Raw genomic sequence first — 22,414 nt, 5'->3', positions numbered from 1 at the left:
GAAGGAAAGTGGCATCATGGGTGCCCTTGCATCATAAGGTCAGCGACGATTCCATGTTGCACAATTCTTTGCAGTAATCAAAACAAACTAGGGCAGAACATGTCATATCAAATCTCCACAGTCCCAGCGTATGTCACAAGCAATCTATAAAATTTTGCACAATAGTCTTCCCCTCAAATGTGATCACGCTCTCCGGATGAAACTGGACGCCCTGATCACAACAAAGCACACAAATGTGAATTCAGGAAGCAACACAAGACACAAACCCATGGAGGCTAAAATCAACGCAGTCATGCACGGCACAGTCCTGCCAGTGCCCCACCAATTACCAGCACAGCATCCACAAGTGGCAAACCCCGGCATGGCCATCTAAAGCATCGAGTCAGGGACGGCAGGGAGGCGGCCCACCTGTATGTGAGGGAACTGCTTGTGTTGGACTCCCATAATGACGCCATCCTCAGTCCATGCAGTCACCTCCAGGTCGTCCGGGCAGCTGTCCTTGTCAATGACCAGGCTGTGATACCTGGCTGCTTGGAAGGGGTTTTGAAGGCCCTGCCAAAATTGCAACCCATCCTTAGCACCTTTCTTACAGAGGCCCTCAGGAACACAATCTTCCCGTCCAGAGTACTCCAGAGATGATCCAGCAGATCCCCAAACCTGCAGGCTTGATGCCTCCAGATCACTGAAAGCATGCCTGCCCGCACGCTACCAGCCGCCATCAGCTCAGGCACGGTGATCATCAGACAGGAGAAAGGCATCATGATTGAAAATTAGCAAAGAAGTGATTGGGCAGCCCACCTTAAGCAGGCTGGTATTGTTGTGATAGACCAGAGAAGTCTTGCCATGCATGGCACCCCCAGGAGCGCGCACTACATTGCCGCCAAACACCTGGCCGATGCACTGGTGGCCCATACACACTCCAAACACCGGCAGCTCTGGCCCCAGCTCCTGCACTATCTGCAGCGAGATGCCAGAATCCTCTGGCCGCCCTGCAAGGAATGGGAAGGACATTGTCACGCCTCTCCCTAGCACGTTGCTGTCTCAAGATGGAGTCTGCTGATGTGAAGCATAATCGTGGTAGGGGTGAGTATGCTCTGGGAAGCAGCACAGCAGGTGGTGCAGTTTGAATGCATACAGTACAAGGGAGCTGATCGGATGCCAAGAAAATGTACCTGGCCCTGGTGAGACAAGAATGCCTCGAGGCTGCATTTCCCGGATCTCCTCCACTGTCTTCTCATCATTCTTCAAGACGATGTGTTCGCATCCCAGGTCTCCAAGGTACTGCAGCAAAGTCTCCAAGATGAGTGTTATGGGCGTGACACCGAGATTTGCGATTCACAGGAACATGCAGGATTGCTGTTCAAAAGTACCTGGCAAAGATTGTATGTGAAGCTGTCGTAGTTGTCCACAACTATGACAGGCCCTGATGCTTTCCCATTAGAGGCTGCTATACATGCAAGCATGGCTCTTCTGCCAGGTTGTTGCCTTCTGTTTTGTTGTGAGGACCTTTGCAAAGGGGCACCTGCAATTTGCAAGAAGCCACTTGGTCATAGAGCCTTGAAGCCGCGCAGGTATGCAAGTTCGATCAACGAGAGGGTTGCAAACCATCGTTTCACCGTTTCACTTTTGACAGATCACTCCCCAAAGACTTCTCTCACAGCTACCCTACCGTGAATCTGTGGCACATCTGCTGGACACATGCGATCAAGCCTCAATCTCAAAGAACACCGCTGAATGCCTTTGGAAGTTCCAGCATTTTCAGCGAAGCAGCAGGGCTGCCTGCCGCTGGTGGTTGGGACATTACAACCGGCCATTGAGAAGTTCATTTTCCCAGCTCTGAACCGCGAGACTGACAAGATTACATACTCTCAGATGTCAGATTTTGTGCAGAAACACCCCAATTCAGGTCCCAAGCATCCACTGCATTACGAAGCTAGCGGAAGCCCAATCGTCGCCGACCATGTGGGTTCCAGCGTGGCATTACTAACTGTAGCTTCTCTGCAGTGACTGCGGGCCGGAACAAACTGCACAGAGTCCATACACAAACACATCGACACTAGTACGATCGTATCAAGCGAACAAAAAATACAGCTGACCCGAACACCGAACATGGCAGACTCTGCAGGGCCAGATCAGAAGGGCCTGTATTGCAGCACGTCAGGCACCTTCTTCACAGACAAGGATGCACTGGCCGATCATTACAAGAGTGATTTCCACAGGTGGGAATATTATTGGATTTGTCATCGAGATCAGCAGTGAGGGAGACCTATTTCATGTCGACGTCTGTATAGCAATTTTATGGAGGACAGTATTACGTTTACGTGCAGTGTTTTTGAAACACTACATACCTACCTCGTGCCCTCTTTTGAATGCATCCTACGTTGTTAAATAGCAGAGGAAGCGATATGCTCTGCAGGTACAACCTGAAGCGCAAGATAGCCAACCTTCCTCCAGTCACACGCGAGTGGTTTGAAGCGAGGAAGGAAAAGCTGGCATCCACGACAGGCACAGCCGTCACGAAAGTCTGGACGGATCCCTTGACCAGGAAGAGGTTCAGCAGCGAGAACACCTACAAGGCATTTGTCAACTCCAAAAAGTACAAGGATCTGGTGAAGCAGACGGGGCTCCCAGCTCCTGAGGCAGCTGTGAGTCTGCGACGGGCAGAAGCTCCAGCTGCAGGTTTGCAGATTGATATCTGCCTCTCAATTTTCAACCACTTGTTGTGTTCATATGTATGCACGTGATCGTGCCAAGCCCAGCTGCGCTGCATCATGTGAGCCGGCTATCTTGGGGGCAGGAAATCCATCCAGCAGATTGCATGTGTGCCTGATTTGTGTTGTGCTGCGCAGTTGCTGCGCCCTCCGCTGCACCGCCGCAGCAACAGCAGCAGCAGGCCAAGGCCGGATTCACCATCAAGGCTGCAAACGGCGTTTATGACATGACGGCTGCATCCAAGAAGCGGGTATGCAGCTTGCTATTGTTGGACTTCACAATCCGCAGACAGCTGTGCACAGCTGCTGTGCCTGCATGCTTGGCCTGTCTGCAGCATATTTACTTTTGCACCACCAGGTAGGAGCAGTCCGCAGGAAGAGCAGAAAGCACAATATGACGTTTCTTTCATGCGCACAGGAGGATGGGGAGATTGATGATGATGATGAGTCAGGCTGGGAGACAGCCTCTGACGAGGATGAGGAGGCGCACTTTGATGCAGCTGCTGCTGTTGGGGCTGACACTCCGGCAGCCCGAGAGGCCTCCTCCGCCCAAGACACCACCCAGGTGCATATCTGGAACAGACATGAGACTCTCGCATGCATCACAGCAGCATCCAGCTGGGGCACGATGAGCATTAATAACAGTATTGCTTTCTTGTATCTAATGCATGCAGTATGAGACACACCTGCCACCCATTTGGTACTGAGAATGAAAGCCATTTGCCATAGAATTCTCAGGGTAATTTCTTGCAGGGAGCCGGACATCAGAATAATTACCATAAGCTCATTCGTGGTGTGTACTGTGGTGCAGGAGGGGGACATGGCTGACATGGAGGAGTGGGATGTGCGGCGCAGCCTCTTTGACGGGCACATGTCGAGGAGCATGGAGGCCAACCTGGAGTACATGTGGAAGAACTTCGGCTTCTACTTCCCAGAGGCCGACCTGCTCACAGACCCCGAGGGCCTCCTCAAATACCTGGTGCGCCCTGACTCCCTCATCCATATACTGTGCTTTTTATTGCGCTCTTTTCTTGCCAAGAGGCAAGGTGCGTCTGCAGACAAGCTGCAATCAAAGGCTGCCAAAATCCTACTCCTTGACAGCCTCGCCAAATACAGGCAAGGCCCAGTTAACCGTGGGCATGGTGCTGGATGTTGGTGCCAAGGCTTTTCCATTTCTAGCAGAAGAAGAACCCTACACCGTCCCCCGCCAGCCAGGACCGGGTTTTCCATTAAGGCTGCAGGAATTTTAAGGAATCGCACAATTCGTATTCAATTTTCAACATAAACCCATCCTTGTCTAGCTTCTGTATTGTCAAGGTCTCGAGGCTGAGTCCAGGGTTCTCCTGAGCTGCCCACACCGAGCTGATCAGGATCTTCTTATCGTCTTTTCCTGTCGCCCTGCCTAATTCTGGCTCTAATGCTGGGATAACAAGGCAAGAAATGCTTCTGCAGGGGGCCAAGCTGCAGTATGGCCGGGTGCCGCTGTACGTCCAGGGAGATGACTCGAACGCGCGCCAGTTCCCTTCGCTGCACGCGGTGCAGCGCCACATGGCGGACACAGGGCGCTTCAAGATGGCCTGGGAGGACAACGAGGAGGAGTACGCAGAGTTCTATCACTTTGGTGACGAGGACATGGAGGAGGACGCAGGTGCTGCCCTGCCGTGGCATCCTTGACAACACCATCTGCTGGTTATGGGTGTATGGTTTGATAAATGGTTGCAGTCCTGCCCACCGTGCCAATTTTCTTACGGCATGATTTGTTCTGTCGGGAGTTTTTGTGGCTGTTCTTCCTGGCTGATGTGTGCTAGCACGCTGTTGCACATGGAGGCATCTGAGACAGCACAAGAGCATTATATATATATATGCTGTGATGCAGCAGGGAGGGAGTTGGCACTGGCGAGTTCATCAGGGGCGGAGCTGCCGACAGCAGTGGGTGGCTATGAGCTGGTGATTGGCGGTGATGGCGACGGCGGGGGCGGCAAAATTCTGGGCCACCGGCAATTTGCGCGCTACTACCGCCAGAAGTACCGCGCCAATGACCCCCGCCACAGCGTGGCCATCAACCGCGTGCTCGCACAGTGCGTACCTCCTCTTTTCTGTGGTCTGTTGTCAGGGATCAGCAAGGTTATTATGAGACTAGGCACATTTTAGCACCGATGGCCCTTTTGGGGTCTGAAGTTGCAGTATTGATGCTGATGTGTGACGTCTGTGTGACGTCTGAAGAGATAACAAAGTGACAGGACTCTACGTAATGACACTGGGCAAGCCCTGTGCAGATCATACCTGCTAAGCAGGAGAGCGAGCTGCTGGCACACTGGACACCAGCAGGCTCATGTAGAACAATGTTCCTGTGCCATAGTGGTCTTGTCTTCGTGCTGGTCTCTGCCATGCTGGCTCATGTCGCTTTGCATGCTGTGTGTCTTGGGCACCTGTTGGTCGACAGGAGGTGTGATATGAAGGGGGAATTGCATGGAGTGGTGGAGGAAGGGCTTGAGAAGCTTGACTAAGGTGTTGTGGATCTGCAGGTACCACTTGCTGGGCGTCGCCACTCAGCCGGAGCCCACCAATGAGACAAAGCGGCAGCAGCGAAATGCGCAGAGGAAGTTTGAGCGCATGCGTCTCAAGACTGAGATGCGTGCCAATGTCAACCGCAACCTGCCGCGCAATGTGCCCTACTGAACATGTGCTCTTTGCATAGTAATTAATGTAGGACAACGGTGCCTTGTGTGCATAATGTTTGTAGACTTTGTAGTTTAAGCAAAGGTGACGGCGCTGCTTCACTGGCAATGGTGTAGTCTTCCGCCTGTGAGGAGTTTTATTGCTGGTGTCAACATCCTGTCCCTTTCAAATCTTGTAATGCCAGTGCTTTGCGCACATCCCAGTCTTAAAAGATGTCAGATGAAATCATTCGCCTCAAATGTGATACAAAGTTGCCTGTCAATGTTGGAGTTTGATCATTCAAATATGGAATATTGGAATATTCGAGAACGTGCCCGTCATGTGACCCCACTATAGATATTGGACGTTGGACTCCATCGTTGGACGTTGGCGATCTCCTCTCGAACATCACGGCGACATTACAATCATGATGTCAACATCGGTATATGGACGCAGGCATCGGCCAACTTAATTACGTGCAAGAATAGCTGACCACGGCACCTGAGACGTTGGAAGTTCCAAGGACCTGCATGCACTCCAAGACATTCTCGGCGATGCATGCAAGTGTGGGTAAGTACACAACTATGTTGTTGGGCTGCTCGTACCCCTTGGAGAGTCTCTCATGATCAAGATCGGGTCAGTGTCGGTTGGAACCCTCACATCAAGGACGTGGGGGTGGGGTGTCAACGACTTGGGAGGCGTCACTTTGGCAGGTCAGACGTGGGGTGCCCAGCTTGGCGAACGGCCACTGGTCAAGGTTGCAGACCGATCAGTGCAGTTTTAAGGTGAAGTAGAAGACGAAGTTTCGAAAGCGAAGGCTCCTGCAGCTGTGGTAGTAGGGCAAAATTTGATTTGAACGAGGTGCAGACGTGCTTCCCTGTGACGCCCTTGTGTTGCATTGAATGCATATTTCAAAACGAGCCGGACACGGAAGGAAAGTCCCTGCCGCCTGAAGGGCAACACGATATGACGAGGATATTGGGGGCAATTGGGTCCTAACATTAGGGCCAGTGTTACGAGCTTGATCTCGTGACGTTGCAATTCCAGAAGGCTGCTGCGCCACACCTGCCAACCGTTTTTGGAGGCCGGAGTTGTCCGTGTTCACCGCTTTGGAACTCTTCCCTTCGTGCAGCATAGCTTATTCTTTCGTCCTGAGCGAACTGCCCTTTCGTGTACCTGCCAAGCAAGATTCGGTGTATGATAGCCGTGGTGTCGTGCAGGTCTCCCTCACTGCACCCTCAGCTGATCGTTTTGAGGTGAGGCAACGAGAGCCCAAGTAAACTGTTGAAGCAACCAGCAGCCAACATGCAGCAGTCTCAAGATGCCCAACCAGAGAAGGAATCTTCCCAAGATGACCAGACTGTGCGCCACAGCTTTTCCCCTTGCCTTTCCTGCATGAACTGCTGTGATTACCGGATGCAAGAGCAGTTCAATCATCGCAGTGTTTATCCCTCCATCTTCTGCACATGTCCTGCCAGCATTGTGCAGCACTGATCTGCACTCATCTCACAGTGCATTGGCAGTCACTGCAGCATGCAGAAGTACCGAAAGCTTCTGTGCACTGTCGCTGAGCAACCACTGTTTGCTGCGGCATCAACATTTGCTTGGCGAGGAGTCGCTGAGCGGTTGCCACGGTCTGCAGAGCGTGCGGGAGCGGATAGAGGACAAGCGCAAGGCGGTGCTAGGCGCCATGTCCCCCAGCCCGGCCGTGGATTTCAGCTCGCAACGCTCAGCTCAGCAGGCGTTCCCTCACAGCAGCCCCTTCTCAGATCAGCCCCAGGGCCGGCCCCTGCAGCGCGGCTCCCCCAGCCTCAGCCCCTACTCGGAGCTGGGCTCTCTCCGTATGACCCCTATTGCTTCGTCCCCCGGGCAGGGCATGTACGATGAGCTGGCAGAAGGGGCGGCGGGGAATGCAGACAGAGACAATCAGCAGCAGCAGCCGCAGCAGGAGCAGACAAGCCTGGCTGACAGACTACGCACCAGCCTCACAAGTGGGCATGGTGAGCTGTCCTCCTTTGCACAGACAGCCGAACATACAGTGGCATATGGTCTTATGGAAACGACTCTCACCCCAGGCAGCTTGTATTCCAGTGGAATTTTGTGTTGGAGTCTTTGTTCGGCGCAGTGCTGATATTAATGTGTGATGTGGACAGGTGGTGGCCATCGGCCATCAAGCGGCGTGCAACAGGCCAGCCCGCGCCCTCACACACCTTATCAAGAAACAGCGCCGCTCATCAGCACAGCCTTTCAGCAGCGCGACAGTGCTGCCAGCAGCCAGGTAGACACTTCACCACTTCAGGCACATGCATGTCTGTTGCATGGAAGGCATATCAACGTGATTATGTCCTTGCCTGGTGATCTTGCCCACTGTTGTTTCGTCTTGATTGGATCTAATAACTCCATTGAGTCTCGAGGCGTAGGAATTTGCAATGGCTTTACATGCAGCTTGTCTCAACACCACACGCACCTTGCCTCTGGCAGGTGTTAGTTATAATGGTGACAGTAAAAATGTCAATGGTGACTGACAGGGTACGCAGAGGGGCGTCGACATGCGCGCAGCACAGCACAGCGCGCCGAGCGCGGCCGATGCGAAGCTTCTCAGCGCGCTGCGCGTCTGCAGCGACGCCGGCGCGCTCGGCACGGTCCTGCACGTGCGCGAGGGGCCGCCACCGGCAACCATCGGCAACAACTCCCCGGCCATGGCATCATACGACCCTCCCCCTGAGCAATCGCGCGGCCCGCCGCAGCAGCAGCAGCCGCTGCAGCTGCAGGGCAGGCTATACTCCTGGGAGGCCGGCCAGGGGCAGGGGCAGGCCAAGAGGCCCCGCCTGGCGGCCAGGGATGACGACGGCGGCCGGGCCGAGAGCGCGCGCCCCGGCGGCTATGACGGGTCAGAGGCCTGGGCGCGCTCGGCAGCACCTGCCAGCATAGGTAGATCCCTTGCTTGTAATGTAGGAGTGCTCTCCAAATCATCCACACTGTGAGCTATCAATCACTGGGAGCTTACAGTATCAGCATGATCTTCAGGTGGGGCAGTCTGTTTCTATGCTGCATCACGTGCATTGTCCCACCTCGCAGTCCAGTCCAAGCTGGTGTATCACAGGCTCTTTCACCAGCTGACATTTCGTGCCAGCACTCTGCAATATGTAACTGGCAGTCTGACGGTTTGGATTCCAGAAGATCAAGTCACCTGCGAGACAGCACTAGCCTCAGTGGTCAAACTGTAGGACTGCTGACTGCAATCCTCCACACCGCTGGCGGGAAAAAGTCGTGCAAACAATGGCTTGATTGCAGTCCCTACTTTGTGCAGCCCCGTAGTAGTAGGGTGGTGACTCAACCCTAACCAGTAGGAGTTAGTCTCTGTCACTCTGCAGGCAGCATCGAGGAGCCGCTGAGGGGGCAGCCCATTGGCTACATGTCTGACCTGGTCTCCGCTGGCGATGCCTCGGGCTTTGGGGCCACCGGCCATGTGGTGCGGCCGGCATGGGAGCGCCCGGTGCAGCGGCAGCCGCCGCAGCCGTGGCAGCACCCCTCGCCGCAGCTGCCAAGCGGCGCTTCCTCCCAGCGATCCATGAGCCACATGTACCAAGGTAACTGCTTGCTTCACCTAGTTTTATGAACCGAATCTGCTTGAAACTGGCTTCACGCCGTGCCACAAGGCATTTTTCAGCTCCTTGAACTGGACGAGACTGTCTCTGCATTGCAGATGCCGCCATGCACTGGTTCCAGCACCCTTCAGAGGCAAGCACAGCCGAGATGCGTTGTGTTTCGATGCCAGGAGTAGCTAGTCATCAAGTGCTCATCCATGTTGCTGCAGGTCAAGATGATGCGGCACCCTCGCACCCAAGGGTGGATATACCGGTGGCGGCTCCGCGCCTGGAGCCCCGGCTGGCGCCTGGCATGTCATTGGGCGACACGGCCCAAGCGCAGATGCCCCCCTCCTATTCCGGGGGAACCTTTGAGCCCCAGCAGAGCCCTGCACCCCTCCAGACTGCCGCCCCTGCCTCGCCACATCTCAAGCGCAAGCGCACAATGGGTACGGGCTGCACCACAGATCCTCAAACTTGTGAACATGAAATCGAATCGAAATAGTCTCCTGCAACTTTGGCTGATGCCTGGGAAGTCGGACGGGCACCGGCTGTGTCACTTCAGAATCTTTGTCGCTCTTGAAGCCGAGTAATAGCAGCACAACCAGCGGAAAACCCTCTTCTCCTGAAGGACAAGGGCCCGTTAAGCCCATAGAAATTGCCAACGGATTCCAATTCTAAGACAGGACATTGTGGTTTGGTAGTCATCAGCTCATAAGTTGACCTGCATTGATGCTGAGCTGGCATGGAAATGCCCCTGCGCAGAGATCCAGGAGTCGGAAGAGGATGTATATGTGCTCTTCAACCTGCCGCCGGCTGACGGACACCGGGCTGAGCCGCCGGCCGCTTGGGATTCCCCGGCCGCAGCCCTGCTCAGCCTGAGCTCCTCCGCGCACTATGGTTTGCTCCCCCTTGAACATTGGCTCAAATGTAAATCCCACCTCCACAGCCACAGAGATGTGGTGTCCGCTATATTCTTGTAGTTGTCTCTGTGTTATCTGGTCCGCATGATAAGAATAGAGCATGCTCACTATTTGATGATGCCTGCTTAACCCCCTTGGGCGAGTTGAGGTGGCGAGGAGGTGACTGCTGAGAGTGTTAGGTGCAGCATCGTCACTCACTCTCTATCTTTCTGAAGGCCAGTGCTGGGCGGCTGACCTGTGTTGTTTTGCGACACAGGGCCGGTGCGGTGCCAGTGGCTGTTCAGCAAGCAGCTGACGGCGAGCGACACAAACAAGCTGGGCCGCATAATTCTGCCGCGCCAGGCCGTGGAGCACTTCCTGCCGTGGGTGGAGGATCGCGCCGGCCTTGACCTTAACGCCTGGGACACCTCAGCCGCCCACTGGAGCTTCAAACTCAAGTGCGCGCGCAAAATATCTCAAAATGCTGATGTCAGCGCCTGATGTCCTTGCCTGATGTCCGCCCCTCCGTCCCATGAGTCACCCAGTGCCCCTTCTGCTGTGTTCCTTTGCGAGGGCAGGTGACATGTGCACTTCTACATTTGCCGCCTTGTGCAAATTCTGTCTTTTTAAGTGTCTCTGCACCAGCTTCTGATTACTTTTGAAAGTCCGGCTGAGCAGCCAGCTACATTCCATTCATCTGTGCCCGCACAGACCCTCTTGTTATCTTGCAAGTAGACCCTGTCTGTCCTGCTTTCCTGCGCTCTTGTCCAGTCACATTTGAAAGATATGTGCACTGTCATCAATATTGTTTGGCTGCTATCGTGCTAGCACAATAACTCCTTATAAGGTGAGTAGTTACTTACTGACAATGTAATTCTGGGCCATAATGAGGTCAGGTTTTCTGTCACGAGCATGAAACCGTACTATTGCCAGCGCTGCGGCATGGCTGCTCCTGAGTGCACGGTGCGATGCCAAGCGCAGGTTTTGGATGAACGGCAGCAACCCCAAGCGGATGTATGTGGTGGAGAACACGCGCGACTTTGTGCGCTCGCACGCGCTCAAGCCCGGCTCCATCCTCTCCTTCTACTGCGCCCCCGACGGCCGCCTGGTGCGTTGCCACCTCAGCGCCACCTCAGCATTTTGTTGAGTACAAACTAGTCATGACCTCAGCATTGCAGGGCAATACGGAATTGCTGCTGTTCTTCGCGTGTTCTGTATGCAGCATCCTGCCTGCAATGCATGTAAGGGAAAGATGTAATATTATTAAATATTAAATGTTTTCCAGGCTCACCCTAACTAAGATTGTTGAAGCAGATGAACAGCACGGCAGCACTTTGCTTCATGCAGGGGATTGTGGCATGGTCAGTCGTTGACATCATAGACATGATGTGTCTTGAGCTGTTGATGCAGGTGGTGGACCCGCATCCTGTGGATGATTACTTTGAGATGGCAATGTAGGAGGCTCAGCAGCAGTGAGTGCATCAATCGTGGAGCTGAAATAAGAAGCTGGCTCTGAAGACATGAGTATATTTTTGGTCGCTGTCTACCAAGCGCAAAATATGCACCGGCAGGCTTCTTTGTGTAGGGGTCTATTCACGGCGCACGCGGAGTTCTTCGCATTTTAGCGTGCAACTCTTCAAATCGGGTTGCAAGACCAGCAATGTAAATAAGAACAGGTTCCGGGGATCTTTTGGGAGAATAGCACAGCATGATTCGTGGGAGTGTTTCAGGGATATGACCAGCACATGTTGGCAATAGTCCTAGCTAGCAAGACTGGAATTGTGTACGCCATAGAGGTGACAAAGACAGATACAATGCAGTGCTGCTGACGACCAGATTGCTTCCATCCCTGAGTCCAGCGCTTGAACCGTCGATATGCATACATTTCCTGCTGAATGCTGACATGCAGAATGTCTGCCAATCTAGGTGTTACATGGCTTCGGGCCTAGTAGGAGATTAGCCATGGAAGTGTCTTGAGCAATGCATATTTGGGTACATAAAGCACCGGGAATGATTATGTCCTAGAAGGATTGAGAACTGCATATCAATGAATACTCCTCTTGCCTAAGCAGGCTTGCAGGTGTGAGCTTGATGTGAGCTGACTGTCCTCTTGCCTTGCACAATTTTTACAAGCAGAGTGTATAAGTATATAAGGATTCGCAAGTCTTGCAAGGACAATGGTATGGTGCCAGAAGGGCTTCGGCCATTTCGCCTCAGCAGTGACTGTCCAAGAATGTCAAATTGTCTTAGAGTTTGTGTTCTATGCCACAGCACAATCCTCCTAATATTTCCACCCCTCACACAGCTTCTCTCAGGAACACATGCATGGATATGCAAAGCATTACCCCGTCGACAAAATTAATATTCTTCCGTGAAGCTGGAAAGTTCTTGACACACTGTGACACAAGCACTCACACCAACTGCGTCTTGCGTGTGACTTTCTATGATGCGCTCTCCATCTGACCTATGGCAAGTCCTCTGTGGCTGCCTCAACATGAGGGTGGAATGCTTGGCATGGCTCTGAGCCATTTGCCATGGCTAGCAACACGCTCCTTGAACGCTTGAAGGGCCGCACAATGGGCGGCAGCAGCTGATTGGTCACAGCGTCTAAAGCCAGCAGCTTGCCGGTGGCTGAGCAGGGCCTCGTGAAAAGATTCCTGGACAAACAGGCCCCCATAAATATGTCAGGCAGGCACAAGATCCCAACAAAGACGGTTGAATGCATGACCAGAATCCAAGGTTTAATGCAAACGGCAGGAATTGGGCCCAATGTGGGATCTGCAAAAGCCAGCGATCCCCTCAGCCGCGCCTGTATGTGGAAAGATACAGGAGCAGGTCCTCCAAAGCAATGCTGGAAGCGAGCATTGTGGATGCAGGACTCTGGAATTCTAATGGAGGCAACTGTTGCTGAGATCTCTCCGCAAAATGCGCAAGCGCCTGCATGGCCACATCTGACGCCCTCCTACATATGGCAGGCAATACTTTTAGAATTTGTGAGTTCAGTATGATCCTCAAAACACATGCTGATAAAATCCCGAGATCAATATGAGCATGGGGACAGAAATCGCAGCAATAGAAGCATTGAGGCTGCAGTCGCGTACCGGAACACCTGATGACAGGAGGAATCCCAGGCATCCTTGCCGGAAAGTACCTCCTCCGCTGACATCAGCACTACACGCGCAGCTTCTGGCCGCCCGGCAGCTGCCAGCGCCACCATGGCGCACATCACACCTTCCACTCTCATGTGCACCTCCCTGGCAGCTGCAGCATCCGCTCTGTCGCAATCACACACAGGATGTAAGCCTAGTGAAGCATCTGACTTCTTTCGGTAGATCTTGAGCACAAGTCAATGCAAGGTGTTGCATAGAATAGAACATGGAGCGCTCACTTGGAACCTGAGGAGCCCTTCAGCTCTACTGGAAGGCCAGTGGCTGTGGACACTCTCTGCGCAACGAGTCCAAGCACCTCGCTCTCAGACTTGTTTGCAAAGTCTGACGATGGTGTAGCTGCATGGCCAGCGTCCTGAAGCGCACCCCACCAACATTGACCATATCAGCTCTTGCCTCTATACAAATCATCTCCTTTGTCAAGACAGCGCAAGATTTGCAGGGTCCAGCGCAATACAAGGATGATTAGGCGTCTGTAATGCATCGCAGAAGAATTCGTATTGTCACAGGGGCGCACCTTGCGCTTCTGAAGGACTTTTGCCCGAGCAGCCTTTTCAGCCTCTGCCGGACGCTCTGATGCGGCCCGTAGCACAGGGCCAAGGACTTGAACGTGAGCATCAGCAGCTGCAATTGCGGCTTCAGCCGCTGAAGTCACAGCAGTGACCTGCAAGCAAGCATTGTATTGAGGACAGGCTGTTTGACTGGGGCTTTCCAGTGCCAGGCATGCAATGCACTTGAGAGGGTAGACTCAGGTTTGTTGTTGGTCTGCTTGGCAGCAATCCTTGCCTTTTGAGATAAGACTGCAGGTTCGCCACCAGCTGCCAGCGCTTCAATGAGCTGCTTGCCACAGCTGCGCACGGTATCAATCTGCAGGCATTCCCATTGTTACTGCGCAGTCATTTCTGCATGCAGTCATCTGTCAAGCGCATACTGCATGCAGTGTGGGTCTGAAAACTCAGAGAATGGCTGGATCGATGAGAAACCGACATTCAAGGGCCATTACTGCGATCAGCTCACCTGCCCTTGAGCCTTTGCGATGATTTCTGATTGGGATTCATCATAGAGCACGTTGTCTGCCATGCTCAACACGCGCTGCCTGTTCACTGGCTGCGATGCTGTCCCTGCAAGGAGTGCTCTTTGGACAGAGAATCCTTTTGGTAGGCCATGTACGCGAAGAATCCCAGGAAAGCAGCCGTTCCTATGTAAGCAGTCAACCGCATGCCTCCTGTGGGTCTCTGGACGACAAAGCACAGAAACAACTCAAACTCATATAGTCGTGCATGGACACGTAATTGATAGTTTCCTGAAATCAGAATCTAGATCGATATCAGATCACGAATTCTCCTAAGCAAATGCCTCCAGGCAACCCTTGGAAAACAAGCATCTCATGCGAAGAAGGGCTTGTGCTGACCGCATATCTCTCGAAGTTGATGGTCCTGAAAAGGCTGGTTCCTTCGGGAGCAACGACGTGGTCTGGCAACTTCTGCTTTCCACTCATGCTGATCCTCCTTCAACACTGAAGGATCTGGTGCATTGGACACCGGTGGAAGTCTCACATTTTGTACCAAAACGACAGGCATATACACAGTTAAGCTTTAGCTAGAAACAATGAACAGATCACCAGCTCCTGCTCTAGCTGTGCCGAGGGCTTCACAAAGGGTTTCCAAGAGGGCATCAGCTATTTTAGGAACCGTCCAAAAACCATTTTCGCATCTTCGATCCGAGATTCAATGCATGATAATGCATCCAAAATATCATAGGACTGCATTTAAAACATCAATTTATTAAAAGAGCGCTACGGTATGGAGTCGGACATGCCGGGTGCATCCTCGCACCTGGCAGCTGACCATCCCCTGCTGCAGCAGGCGCAGGAGGCTCTTACTTTCCAGCTCGAGGAGAGGAAGCTTCATCTACAGGAACAACTCAGGGAAAAGGTTCAAGGCCTGAAGGTCCGTCAGGTTGCAGTGGAGGCAAAATAATTGCAAATCCTTTGACGACGAGTGCGACTCTTAATCAAAATGTGCAGTGGATGCCAAATCGTCGAACCTGATTGGTGCAGGATGCAAAGCAGCGGAGAGAGGATCTCGGTGTGGAGATGTATGGCTTCCAGCAGCAGCTGGCTTGGGTGCAGAAGAGCTTGCAGCAGGCGCAGAAGTCCACCGTGGAGCTTGCGGGCTCCAGGCAACTTGCCGAGAAGCACGTCTCGCACCTGCACACTGCACTTGGCAAGGAGTCCAGCCTGCTGCAGAAAGAGAGGGATGCGGTGCGCTGCACCCAGTCCCATGCCTAAACAACATATTCTGCTCAAGTACACGTAAAAGCTTTCAAAAATGCACCTGATCTCTAGCTAGATATCTGACTAGGGATAGATCGCCAAAGGGCACTGTGACAGAATGAACCATTTTGCAGGTGGAGGCATTTCGAGACGAGCTGAACACCATGTCAAACGCCCTGAAGCGAGTCAGCGCCGAGAGCAAAGAGCAGAAGAGCGAGATTGCAGTCACCCAGAGGTGCCGCCTCCCACCAGTCCACTCTCCTGGACCCTCCAGATTGGATGTGTTTCAGCATCTCGCGCTTTTTCTACATATCCAAAATGTATCACTGCGCATGCATGGCAAGCCAAGTCAGTTGCGCATTTCAATTGGACGCAAGCCATGATATTTATTACCTTCACAACTCACATTGTCCAACCTCATTGGCTTGTGTTACTTTGAAAAGACTCAGAAAAGGAGATTGCTGTGCATGCATGGCGAATCAAGTCGATTCTGCATGTGCCAGGTGCACGCAAGCGGCGGAGCAGTCGGCGCAGCGGCTGGCGAGGGAGAGGGCGGAGCAGGAGGCTGCCGCAGAGGTGCTGCAGCGACAGGTGGACTTCCAAAAGGCGCAGCTGGCGCTGTTCAGGTTCGGCGGTTGGACCTTTTCTTTTTTTTGGATTTTGTTATCACTCGGATGGTGTAAGCACACCAAATCAGCGCCAGGAATCTAATTGGAAACCAATGATTGGATGACGTGTAATTTGTGACATTAGCGTCACCACATGACCGGCAGGCATGTAAATGTAGTCTGTAGTCTAGCAGAAAGGACCATGCAGCAGCCCTGCAGCAGGAAAAATTCCACAGACACCAATCCAGTTGTATTTCAGCACTCCGGCCTACGGAAGAAACTTAGTGTCTGTAGGATTCAACTTGGTTTCCATGTAGCTGGGAAGGTTGAAATAACACTGGTTTGGTTGTCTGCCATAACATGCTGTGAGCTTAGGCCCTGCTCTGCAGAGGGAACACCCTCCTGCCAGATGCAGGCCTGCCGGTCACAGTGGGTAACCGTGGTGTAATAGTAATGATAAAGTAACAGAGTCTTATCAGTCCGCGAAATGTAGAGGAGCATGGGGCCAATGAGATGTGGCCTGCCTAAATCCAAATCGAGCTGCCAAAATGAGGGGCTGGGGAGCTTGGAACAACAGCAAATTCACAGGAATTGAGAGTAGAGACCAGGGATTGTTCAAGCAAGCTCCTACGTGCGGACCACTCTAGTTAGTTCTTGCTTGGTGCATCCAGGGAGCAGCGGCAGACGCAGGAGCGGGACACGGCAGCTGCCAGGCAGATGCTGGCGGGAGCAGCGGTGGATATGGAGGGCGTGCAGCTGGAGCTGCGCGGCCGGCGGCAGCAGTGGCAGTCCAGCCTGCTCGGACTGCAGCGCCGGGACGAGGCCCTCAAGGTACTGTCCCCAATGTGTCATCCTTTAGTTTGTAGTTCCCATATGGCCTCAAGGTAAGGGGTCCTATCACAGCACCCCGCGCAGGCATGTGTCAGAGGCAGGCCTGGCTTGGGCAGATTGTTCTGATTGTGACTCACTGTCTCATTCTGGAAGCTTTCCAGGGTGCCCACACTGTGTTCTGGCAGAAGCACGGTGCCAGCAATGCAGCAAGGTTGAGCAGCGGCAAACATTTTAGGGCCAGAGCCCCTTGACAATTTAAAATAATCCTGAACACAAGAGAGGCAAACTCACGCGCAACGCAGCTGCACACGGGCTTCAAGCACAATGTGGCGATGCTCTCCAATGTGTATTAAAAGTCGCACAAAAGAGGGGCTTACTAACAGGCATCGGCCGATGGCCTGCAGGGAATGGAGGAGGCTGCACGGGAGCAGGCCGAGCAGCAGAAGGCGGTCGAGGTGGAGCTGGCAGGGTGCAGGAAGGACCTGAAGAGGGCGGCTGCGCGTACAGAGCAGTCTGCGGCCGTTCTTGAACGCTTGCAAGGGGAGGCAGCCATGCTGTCAGGGACTAGCAGCGCCCTCCGCGGCCGACAGGGCATGCTGCAGGTGCGGTGCCGCCCTCCTCATCAGGTTGCCGGAGCATGCCCAACTCTCGGTGGTGCCGTCTGTCATCTTTCAGACCGATGACAAGATGGCACATGTCACCACCTGAAGTTGGGCCTCTCCTTTTGGCAATTTCGCCTGGTGATGACAAAGTCATCACTAAGCCACTGGCGGGAGAATCTGTCCTCATTCAGTTTCTATGCAATCAAGTGAGTGCTCATCTAAGTATTTGAATGCTTGGGACATAGATTTGGCGGCCAGAGTATTGTTGCTGGCTTTGGCGCAGGACACACTGGGCAGGTTGGCTGCCTCGCTGGCGGACACAGAGGCGAGCCTCAGGGCGGAGCATGCCGAGGCCAAGAGGCTGGCTGACAGCCACGTCGTTACTGACCGCAATGCTGCAGCCGCACAGCAGCAGCTCCAAGTAGATTTCACATCTCTGAACCTGCTTTCACAAGTACTGAGCAGCGTGCCCACTGTTGCTTGGAGGGGTAGGAATTGGCAGCCATTGCACGCAGCTTGTCTGCATATGCACTTGACATTTGGCAAGGATAGCATTTGATGATACCAGTCAGTCTCCTCATGCATTTGCACCACAGCTACTGAGCGTCTGACAGACCGTAAGGCTGATGCAAAGGTAAGATGTATCGCATGGATGTGGATACAAGGAAGAAAAGGCAAAAAATGGGCATGGCTGTGCTTGCAGGAGGTCACAGAGCAGGTGCTGCTGCAGCTGAGCGGCCAGACGCAGGCGAACAAGAGGGGCCAGCAGGTGGCAGCAGAAATCAAGCGAGTGCGGCTGAGCGTGCAAGAGCAGGAAGCCATTGCTGAGACCCTCAGAAAGAAAGGCGCTCAAATCGAGGTGCCCATTCCTTGAAAAGTGCACCTGCGACTATAAAGCACTTCATCCCTTGGTCTGGTCGAAACCTTTTTAAATTAGTTGCACAGCCTGCGGACAGGATGCGCAAGTGGCTGCAAGGAAAGTAATCGCTACACAGAATGATATAAACATGTAGTGGCTACATTGCACTTGCTGCGGCTTCCTGTCCAGAGTCCCCATGCACGGAGTTTACCTGATGTGATCATTGGAGAGCTCCTCAGAAGGCCTTTGCGAGAGCATGCACAGCACATCAGAAGACTGCGATTGTGCAGGCGGATGCAGCAACGGCAGAGGCGCGCAACAGCCGGCACGCCGAAGCTCTGGACGCGGCAGAGGCGGAGCTCAAAGAAGGCGAGGCCGCGATGGAGCGGACAGAGGCAGAGATGAAGAAGTGCGCGGATGAAATCGAGCGCAAGACGCGCGAGCAGGACATCCTCAACCGGAAGCTGGAGAAGATCCTGGCAGCCGTGCCCCCAGGGGAGGATGCAGGTGTGGTCCTTTGCAAAAGGTATTTATTGCCAGCAGCACATTGAGCCTCTACGAGATGTGCAAATCAGCATTGGAACTATGATCTGCATCTCTTACAGAAAGCAGCTAAGTGCTGCTGACCGCTAATGCTGCAGTCGAGGTTCCCATGCAAAGATACCGGCTGCCATGGCTCCAGGGGAAGATGCCGGTGTGGTCTGCAACCAAATATAGCAACCGCTGAGATCCAGGGTAATGAGTATAGCTGGATTTGCTTTCTGCCTGGACCTTGATGATCCAGGACATAGCACACGCTGCTTGGTGCTTAGTAGCACCAATTTGATGCTGTCAGCAGCGTTTTTAGCCTGTGCAAGAGGTGCATATTAGCACAAATATTATGATCTGCATCTCTTGCATAAAGGCTCAAATGCTGCTGACCGCTCCTGCTGCAGTCGAGGTTCCCATGCGAAGAGCCAATCAGGATATTTGTGCCACTGTTGTTAAAAGCCAGGGAATCCTAAGAACTCAGGAGAGATGTCATCTAACAATAACAGGTGTAGTGCTGTATTTTTGATGAGGGTTACTAAGCTGATGATGTGGCGGCGCAGGCCCCTTGGAGGCGGCAATTGCGAATCTGTCACGTGAGATTGCTGCGCGCACAGAGGAGGGCCACGCGCTGCAGCTGCAGTGGGTGACTCAGCAGCGGGAGCTGCTCGCGCTCGCGGCCAGCAACGGTGCAGCTGCCGAGCAGCTGGCGCGGGACACCAGCACGCACGCCGTCATGCTGCACCGCCTTAGCCGCCTCGAGCACCAGTGGGTGCCTCCTTGTCAGTCACATTTCATTATTTGCAGCCGACTGAGGGATGATCCGATGCCTAGCGCTCAGTTTCAGAGTAAGCATCGTCTCTAGGCAGCCCACAGACACATGGTTGTCAGACTGCAACCGCAGGATCCTAGATCCAAGCTTGTTGGGGACACCCACCCAGGTTCTGCAGCTGCAGCTATGGACGCACAAACTCAACTAAGAACACATCAGAAAATTGATTGAGTGCTGCTTATGCCTTGAACTCAGCACTCCCCGGCTCATAAGGCCATGGGAGCACAACCCGTTCAGCAAAACGGCGTACCCGTCCGATCAATTACTGGATTGAAGATTGCAGCTGCAGATTCAAGCAGCCTGCTTAAAACCTGCCTCGATGGGTATTTCATGGCCAGGCAAGCAGCCTATTTGTTTTTATTCGGCATTGCAGGCAAAAGGCTGAGGCAAAGTGCCTGGAGGATCTGGGAAAGGCGATGGACCGGCAGCGCGCTGACATGGCACGAGTCAACGCCATGCTGGCAGAGACCTCCGAGGCCCACGCCGAGCTTGTCTCAGAAACCTTCGGCCTGCGCGCAGCTGTGGACAACCAGACCAAGGTGGGGATCTTTGGTCACACTTGGCATTCTGTGCATGCGCCATGTGTCGCGCATGTGTTCCATGGAAGAGCAGGCCTCTTTAGGCACGCCCTTTACACCCAGTACTCCTGAACAACCTCTTTGTCTGCCACAATGCAAACAACATAATACTTGGCCTCAGCCCAAAGGCAGAGGTTGCTCCTCTGTGCTGCATGAACCACGAGCAGGCAACTTCTGGCTCTCCTTTGAAAGCAATCCAGGCTCAATGACTTGGGGCTCTTGTCTGCTGAGAGCAGGACATGGAGGAAGAGAAGGGGAGGATGAGGGCGGAGATAGAGGCGGTGCGCAGTGACAAGCACACGGCTGTGGCTGATGCTGTGGAAGCTCAACGCCAGGTCTGCACCCCCATCTTTCATCCGGTGCATTGCCTGTCTTTCCAGAAATGTTAGACGTTCTATTTCCACGGGCAGCATGCATTGGTGGATGTGCATGCCACTGCGTAACAAATGCGGGTAGTCTAACCAAAGGCACAAGGTATTGAGAATGTGTGTCTTTGGAAAGAGGAATAGGGGAGCTTTAGATCGAGAGTGTGATACAATCACCCCTGAAGGCACGCCTCAGGGGGTGCCTGTGTTATCATGGCCAGCTGAATCTTGGAGGATAGGATTCGACTTTGACCGCCCCCAAAAAATCACAGAAAAGTGGGTTCCCTGAGTTGTCAGCGCCTGGTCAGGTGCTTGAGTGGGAGCGGCGCATCCAGGTGCAGCGCGAGATGGCGGCCGCGCTCGACCCGGCCGTCGGCAACGAGGAGGCCGCCGCGCTCGCCGCCGAGGTTGGCCGTCTCAAAGCGCGCGAGGCCGAGCTGCGGCAGTCGCGCACGCAGAAGCATGCCGAGCTGCAGCGCGCCGTTGAGCGCCGGGAGGTCGTCGAGCTCCGGGTGCGCCCGCAAGTTTCCTCCCCTTTCAGAGCCCGGGGGATTTCTATTGCTGCAAGTCGGCAAATCCAAAGCCAGAGGCCGTGGGGCAGTACACCCAGGGCGTCTACAGGACATCTGTGGGCTTAACATGTCTTCCATTATATTATATGGTCTCCTTTTGGAGTGCTGTCTGCAAGATATGCAAGATCAAAGAGGATATGGGATGGCTGCAGTCACAATTTGGCCACTGTATGCAAACTTCGGCGACCGCCAGAAAGCGAGCAAGCATGTCTGCTTGTTGTAGAGGTTCATGTTCGGTGGCTTGACTGCTCTGGTGTGCCGTTGCTGCCCAGCTGAAAGATATGTTGGCAGTGAGATATCTTCCTAAAATACACACAACAAGCACATGGTAGCAGATCACGAGAGGGCAATAGCGACTGCATGCCTTTGCATGCATGCATTTCAGGTTCACCAGGGAAAGGATGTTGCGAGCCAAAAACCGAATCACGGTGGAAAGAGCTCCCATTTCTCCACTTAGTAATTCAATCAAGGGGTTTCCTGCAGGGACTGGCGTGCGAGGACAAGCGGGCAGCGGCCAACATCGAGCACCGGCAGCAGACAATGCTGGCAGCCTTAGAGCGCACACTGGCAGAGGTCACCAAGAATAGCGAGGCAGTGCAGGCCAAGATAGGCGAGCTGACAGCTCAGCACAGCCAGCTGGAATTCCAAGCTGCGGAGATCGCCTCGCGCTGCGGGCAGCTGAGTGCGCAGGAGGAAGCAGTCAGGAGGGACATTGCTGCCGTAACTGACCAGAAACACCAGGCAAGGCCCCTGCTCTGCTGCCCTGAGAACCAGCTTCGTTTTGCTGCATCTCACTGGTGCAGTGCAACATGTTGTTTTTCCCCCTTTTCTTTGGGGCAGCGTCCTCTGGATGAGAGTTAAATCGCCTTGCAGTATACAACGCTAGCATGGCTGCTGCATGCTCTTGGTGGTGACAGCAGTCGGTATATGTGGCCAATTTTGATTGTTGCCCTTGCAGGCCCTCATACTGACGTCTAGAGCGCAGAGGGTGGCGAAGTGGTACGAGGAGGCAGCTGCCGGGAAGCTGACGCCCCACACAGGGCCCGAGCTGCTGCAGGCGAAGGTGACCCGCGCCTCAGCGCGCCATCGGAGGATACAAGGGATCCTGCAGGACCTCAGCGCTGCCCACCCAGAGCTGAGCACTGGAATGGAGAGGGTGCTGTTGTCCAGCGTGCCCATTAATGCCTGCTGAGATCCGCATTGCCGTACAGTGCAGCAGCGGCAAAGTTTATTGTAAGTTTTCAAGCCTGATGCTTCAGAAAGCGCTCTGCAGATCTATTTCGTGATCGAGCCATGCAAGTAACATTCCGTGTACTACACATGTGGCGCCCTCGTGAGC

At 53.7% G+C, this 22,414-nt stretch overlaps 5 protein-coding genes across 5 annotated transcripts; 2 read left to right on the top strand and 3 right to left on the bottom strand.

Annotated features, from left to right (window-relative positions):
- Nucleotides 1-133: 133 nt before the first annotated feature.
- On the bottom strand, nt 134-1,463 carry COCSUDRAFT_42580 (anthranilate synthase beta subunit; the record flags this gene model as incomplete). Its single annotated transcript, XM_005646701.1, has 5 exons — nt 134-211; nt 409-552; nt 799-989; nt 1,173-1,281; nt 1,371-1,463. 5 exons carry the CDS (start codon nt 1,461-1,463, stop codon nt 134-136), a joined length of 615 nt encoding a protein of 204 aa, XP_005646758.1.
- Nucleotides 1,464-2,109: 646 nt separating this feature from the next.
- Nucleotides 2,110-5,390, top strand: COCSUDRAFT_16438 (hypothetical protein; the record flags this gene model as incomplete). Its single annotated transcript, XM_005646700.1, has 5 exons — nt 2,110-2,219; nt 2,417-2,679; nt 2,850-2,962; nt 3,523-3,690; nt 5,220-5,390. The coding sequence occupies 5 exons, from the start codon at nt 2,110-2,112 to the stop codon at nt 5,388-5,390; spliced, it is 825 nt and encodes a 274-aa protein (XP_005646757.1).
- A 6,580-nt stretch (nt 5,391-11,970) lies between these two features.
- Nucleotides 11,971-12,998, bottom strand: COCSUDRAFT_33454 (hypothetical protein). The gene is made up of 3 exons (XM_005646699.1): nt 12,960-12,998; nt 12,668-12,820; nt 11,971-12,515 (listed from the first exon to the last, which is right to left on the bottom strand). The coding sequence occupies exons 2-3, from the start codon at nt 12,721-12,723 to the stop codon at nt 12,323-12,325; spliced, it is 249 nt and encodes an 82-aa protein (XP_005646756.1). The 5' UTR covers nt 12,724-12,820; nt 12,960-12,998; the 3' UTR covers nt 11,971-12,322.
- Nucleotides 12,999-13,260: 262 nt separating this feature from the next.
- Nucleotides 13,261-14,599, bottom strand: COCSUDRAFT_33453 (hypothetical protein). Its single transcript, XM_005646698.1, has 5 exons — nt 14,437-14,599; nt 14,043-14,260; nt 13,812-13,892; nt 13,543-13,689; nt 13,261-13,380 (listed from the first exon to the last, which is right to left on the bottom strand). Exons 1-2 carry the CDS (start codon nt 14,521-14,523, stop codon nt 14,126-14,128), a joined length of 222 nt encoding a protein of 73 aa, XP_005646755.1. The 5' UTR covers nt 14,524-14,599; the 3' UTR covers nt 13,261-13,380; nt 13,543-13,689; nt 13,812-13,892; nt 14,043-14,125.
- Nucleotides 14,600-14,827: 228 nt separating this feature from the next.
- Nucleotides 14,828-22,267, top strand: COCSUDRAFT_55906 (hypothetical protein; the record flags this gene model as incomplete). Its single annotated transcript, XM_005646697.1, has 15 exons — nt 14,828-14,974; nt 15,085-15,288; nt 15,435-15,535; nt 15,804-15,926; nt 16,580-16,739; nt 17,123-17,341; nt 17,625-17,762; nt 18,045-18,200; nt 18,491-18,707; nt 19,292-19,496; nt 19,934-20,099; nt 20,375-20,473; nt 20,812-21,015; nt 21,559-21,795; nt 22,034-22,267. 15 exons carry the CDS (start codon nt 14,828-14,830, stop codon nt 22,265-22,267), a joined length of 2,610 nt encoding a protein of 869 aa, XP_005646754.1.
- Between the last annotated feature and the right edge of the window lie 147 nt (nt 22,268-22,414).

Source organism: Coccomyxa subellipsoidea (assembly GCF_000258705.1).
Source record: "Coccomyxa subellipsoidea C-169, whole genome shotgun sequence".
Classification (NCBI taxonomy): domain Eukaryota; kingdom Viridiplantae; phylum Chlorophyta; class Trebouxiophyceae; family Coccomyxaceae; genus Coccomyxa; species Coccomyxa subellipsoidea.
Note: the sequence above shows the minus strand (reverse complement) of the source record. Positions and strands in the feature narration are given on the sequence as shown.

What these genes read in the sequence shown, in the direction of transcription:
- COCSUDRAFT_33454 (XM_005646699.1), bottom strand. Translation starts at nt 12,723, where the DNA reads ATGCTCGCTTCCAGCATTGCTTTGGAGGACCTGCTCCTGTATCTTTCC. An exon ending in CTGTATCTTTCCACATACAG is followed by an intron (nt 12,516 to 12,667) that starts GCGCGGCTGAGG and finishes CTGTTTGTCCAG; the next exon opens with GAATCTTTTCACGAGGCCCT.
- COCSUDRAFT_33453 (XM_005646698.1), bottom strand. Translation starts at nt 14,523, where the DNA reads ATGAGTGGAAAGCAGAAGTTGCCAGACCACGTCGTTGCTCCCGAAGGA. An exon ending in TCAACTTCGAGAGATATGCG is followed by an intron (nt 14,261 to 14,436) that starts GTCAGCACAAGC and finishes TTTGTCGTCCAG; the next exon opens with AGACCCACAGGAGGCATGCG.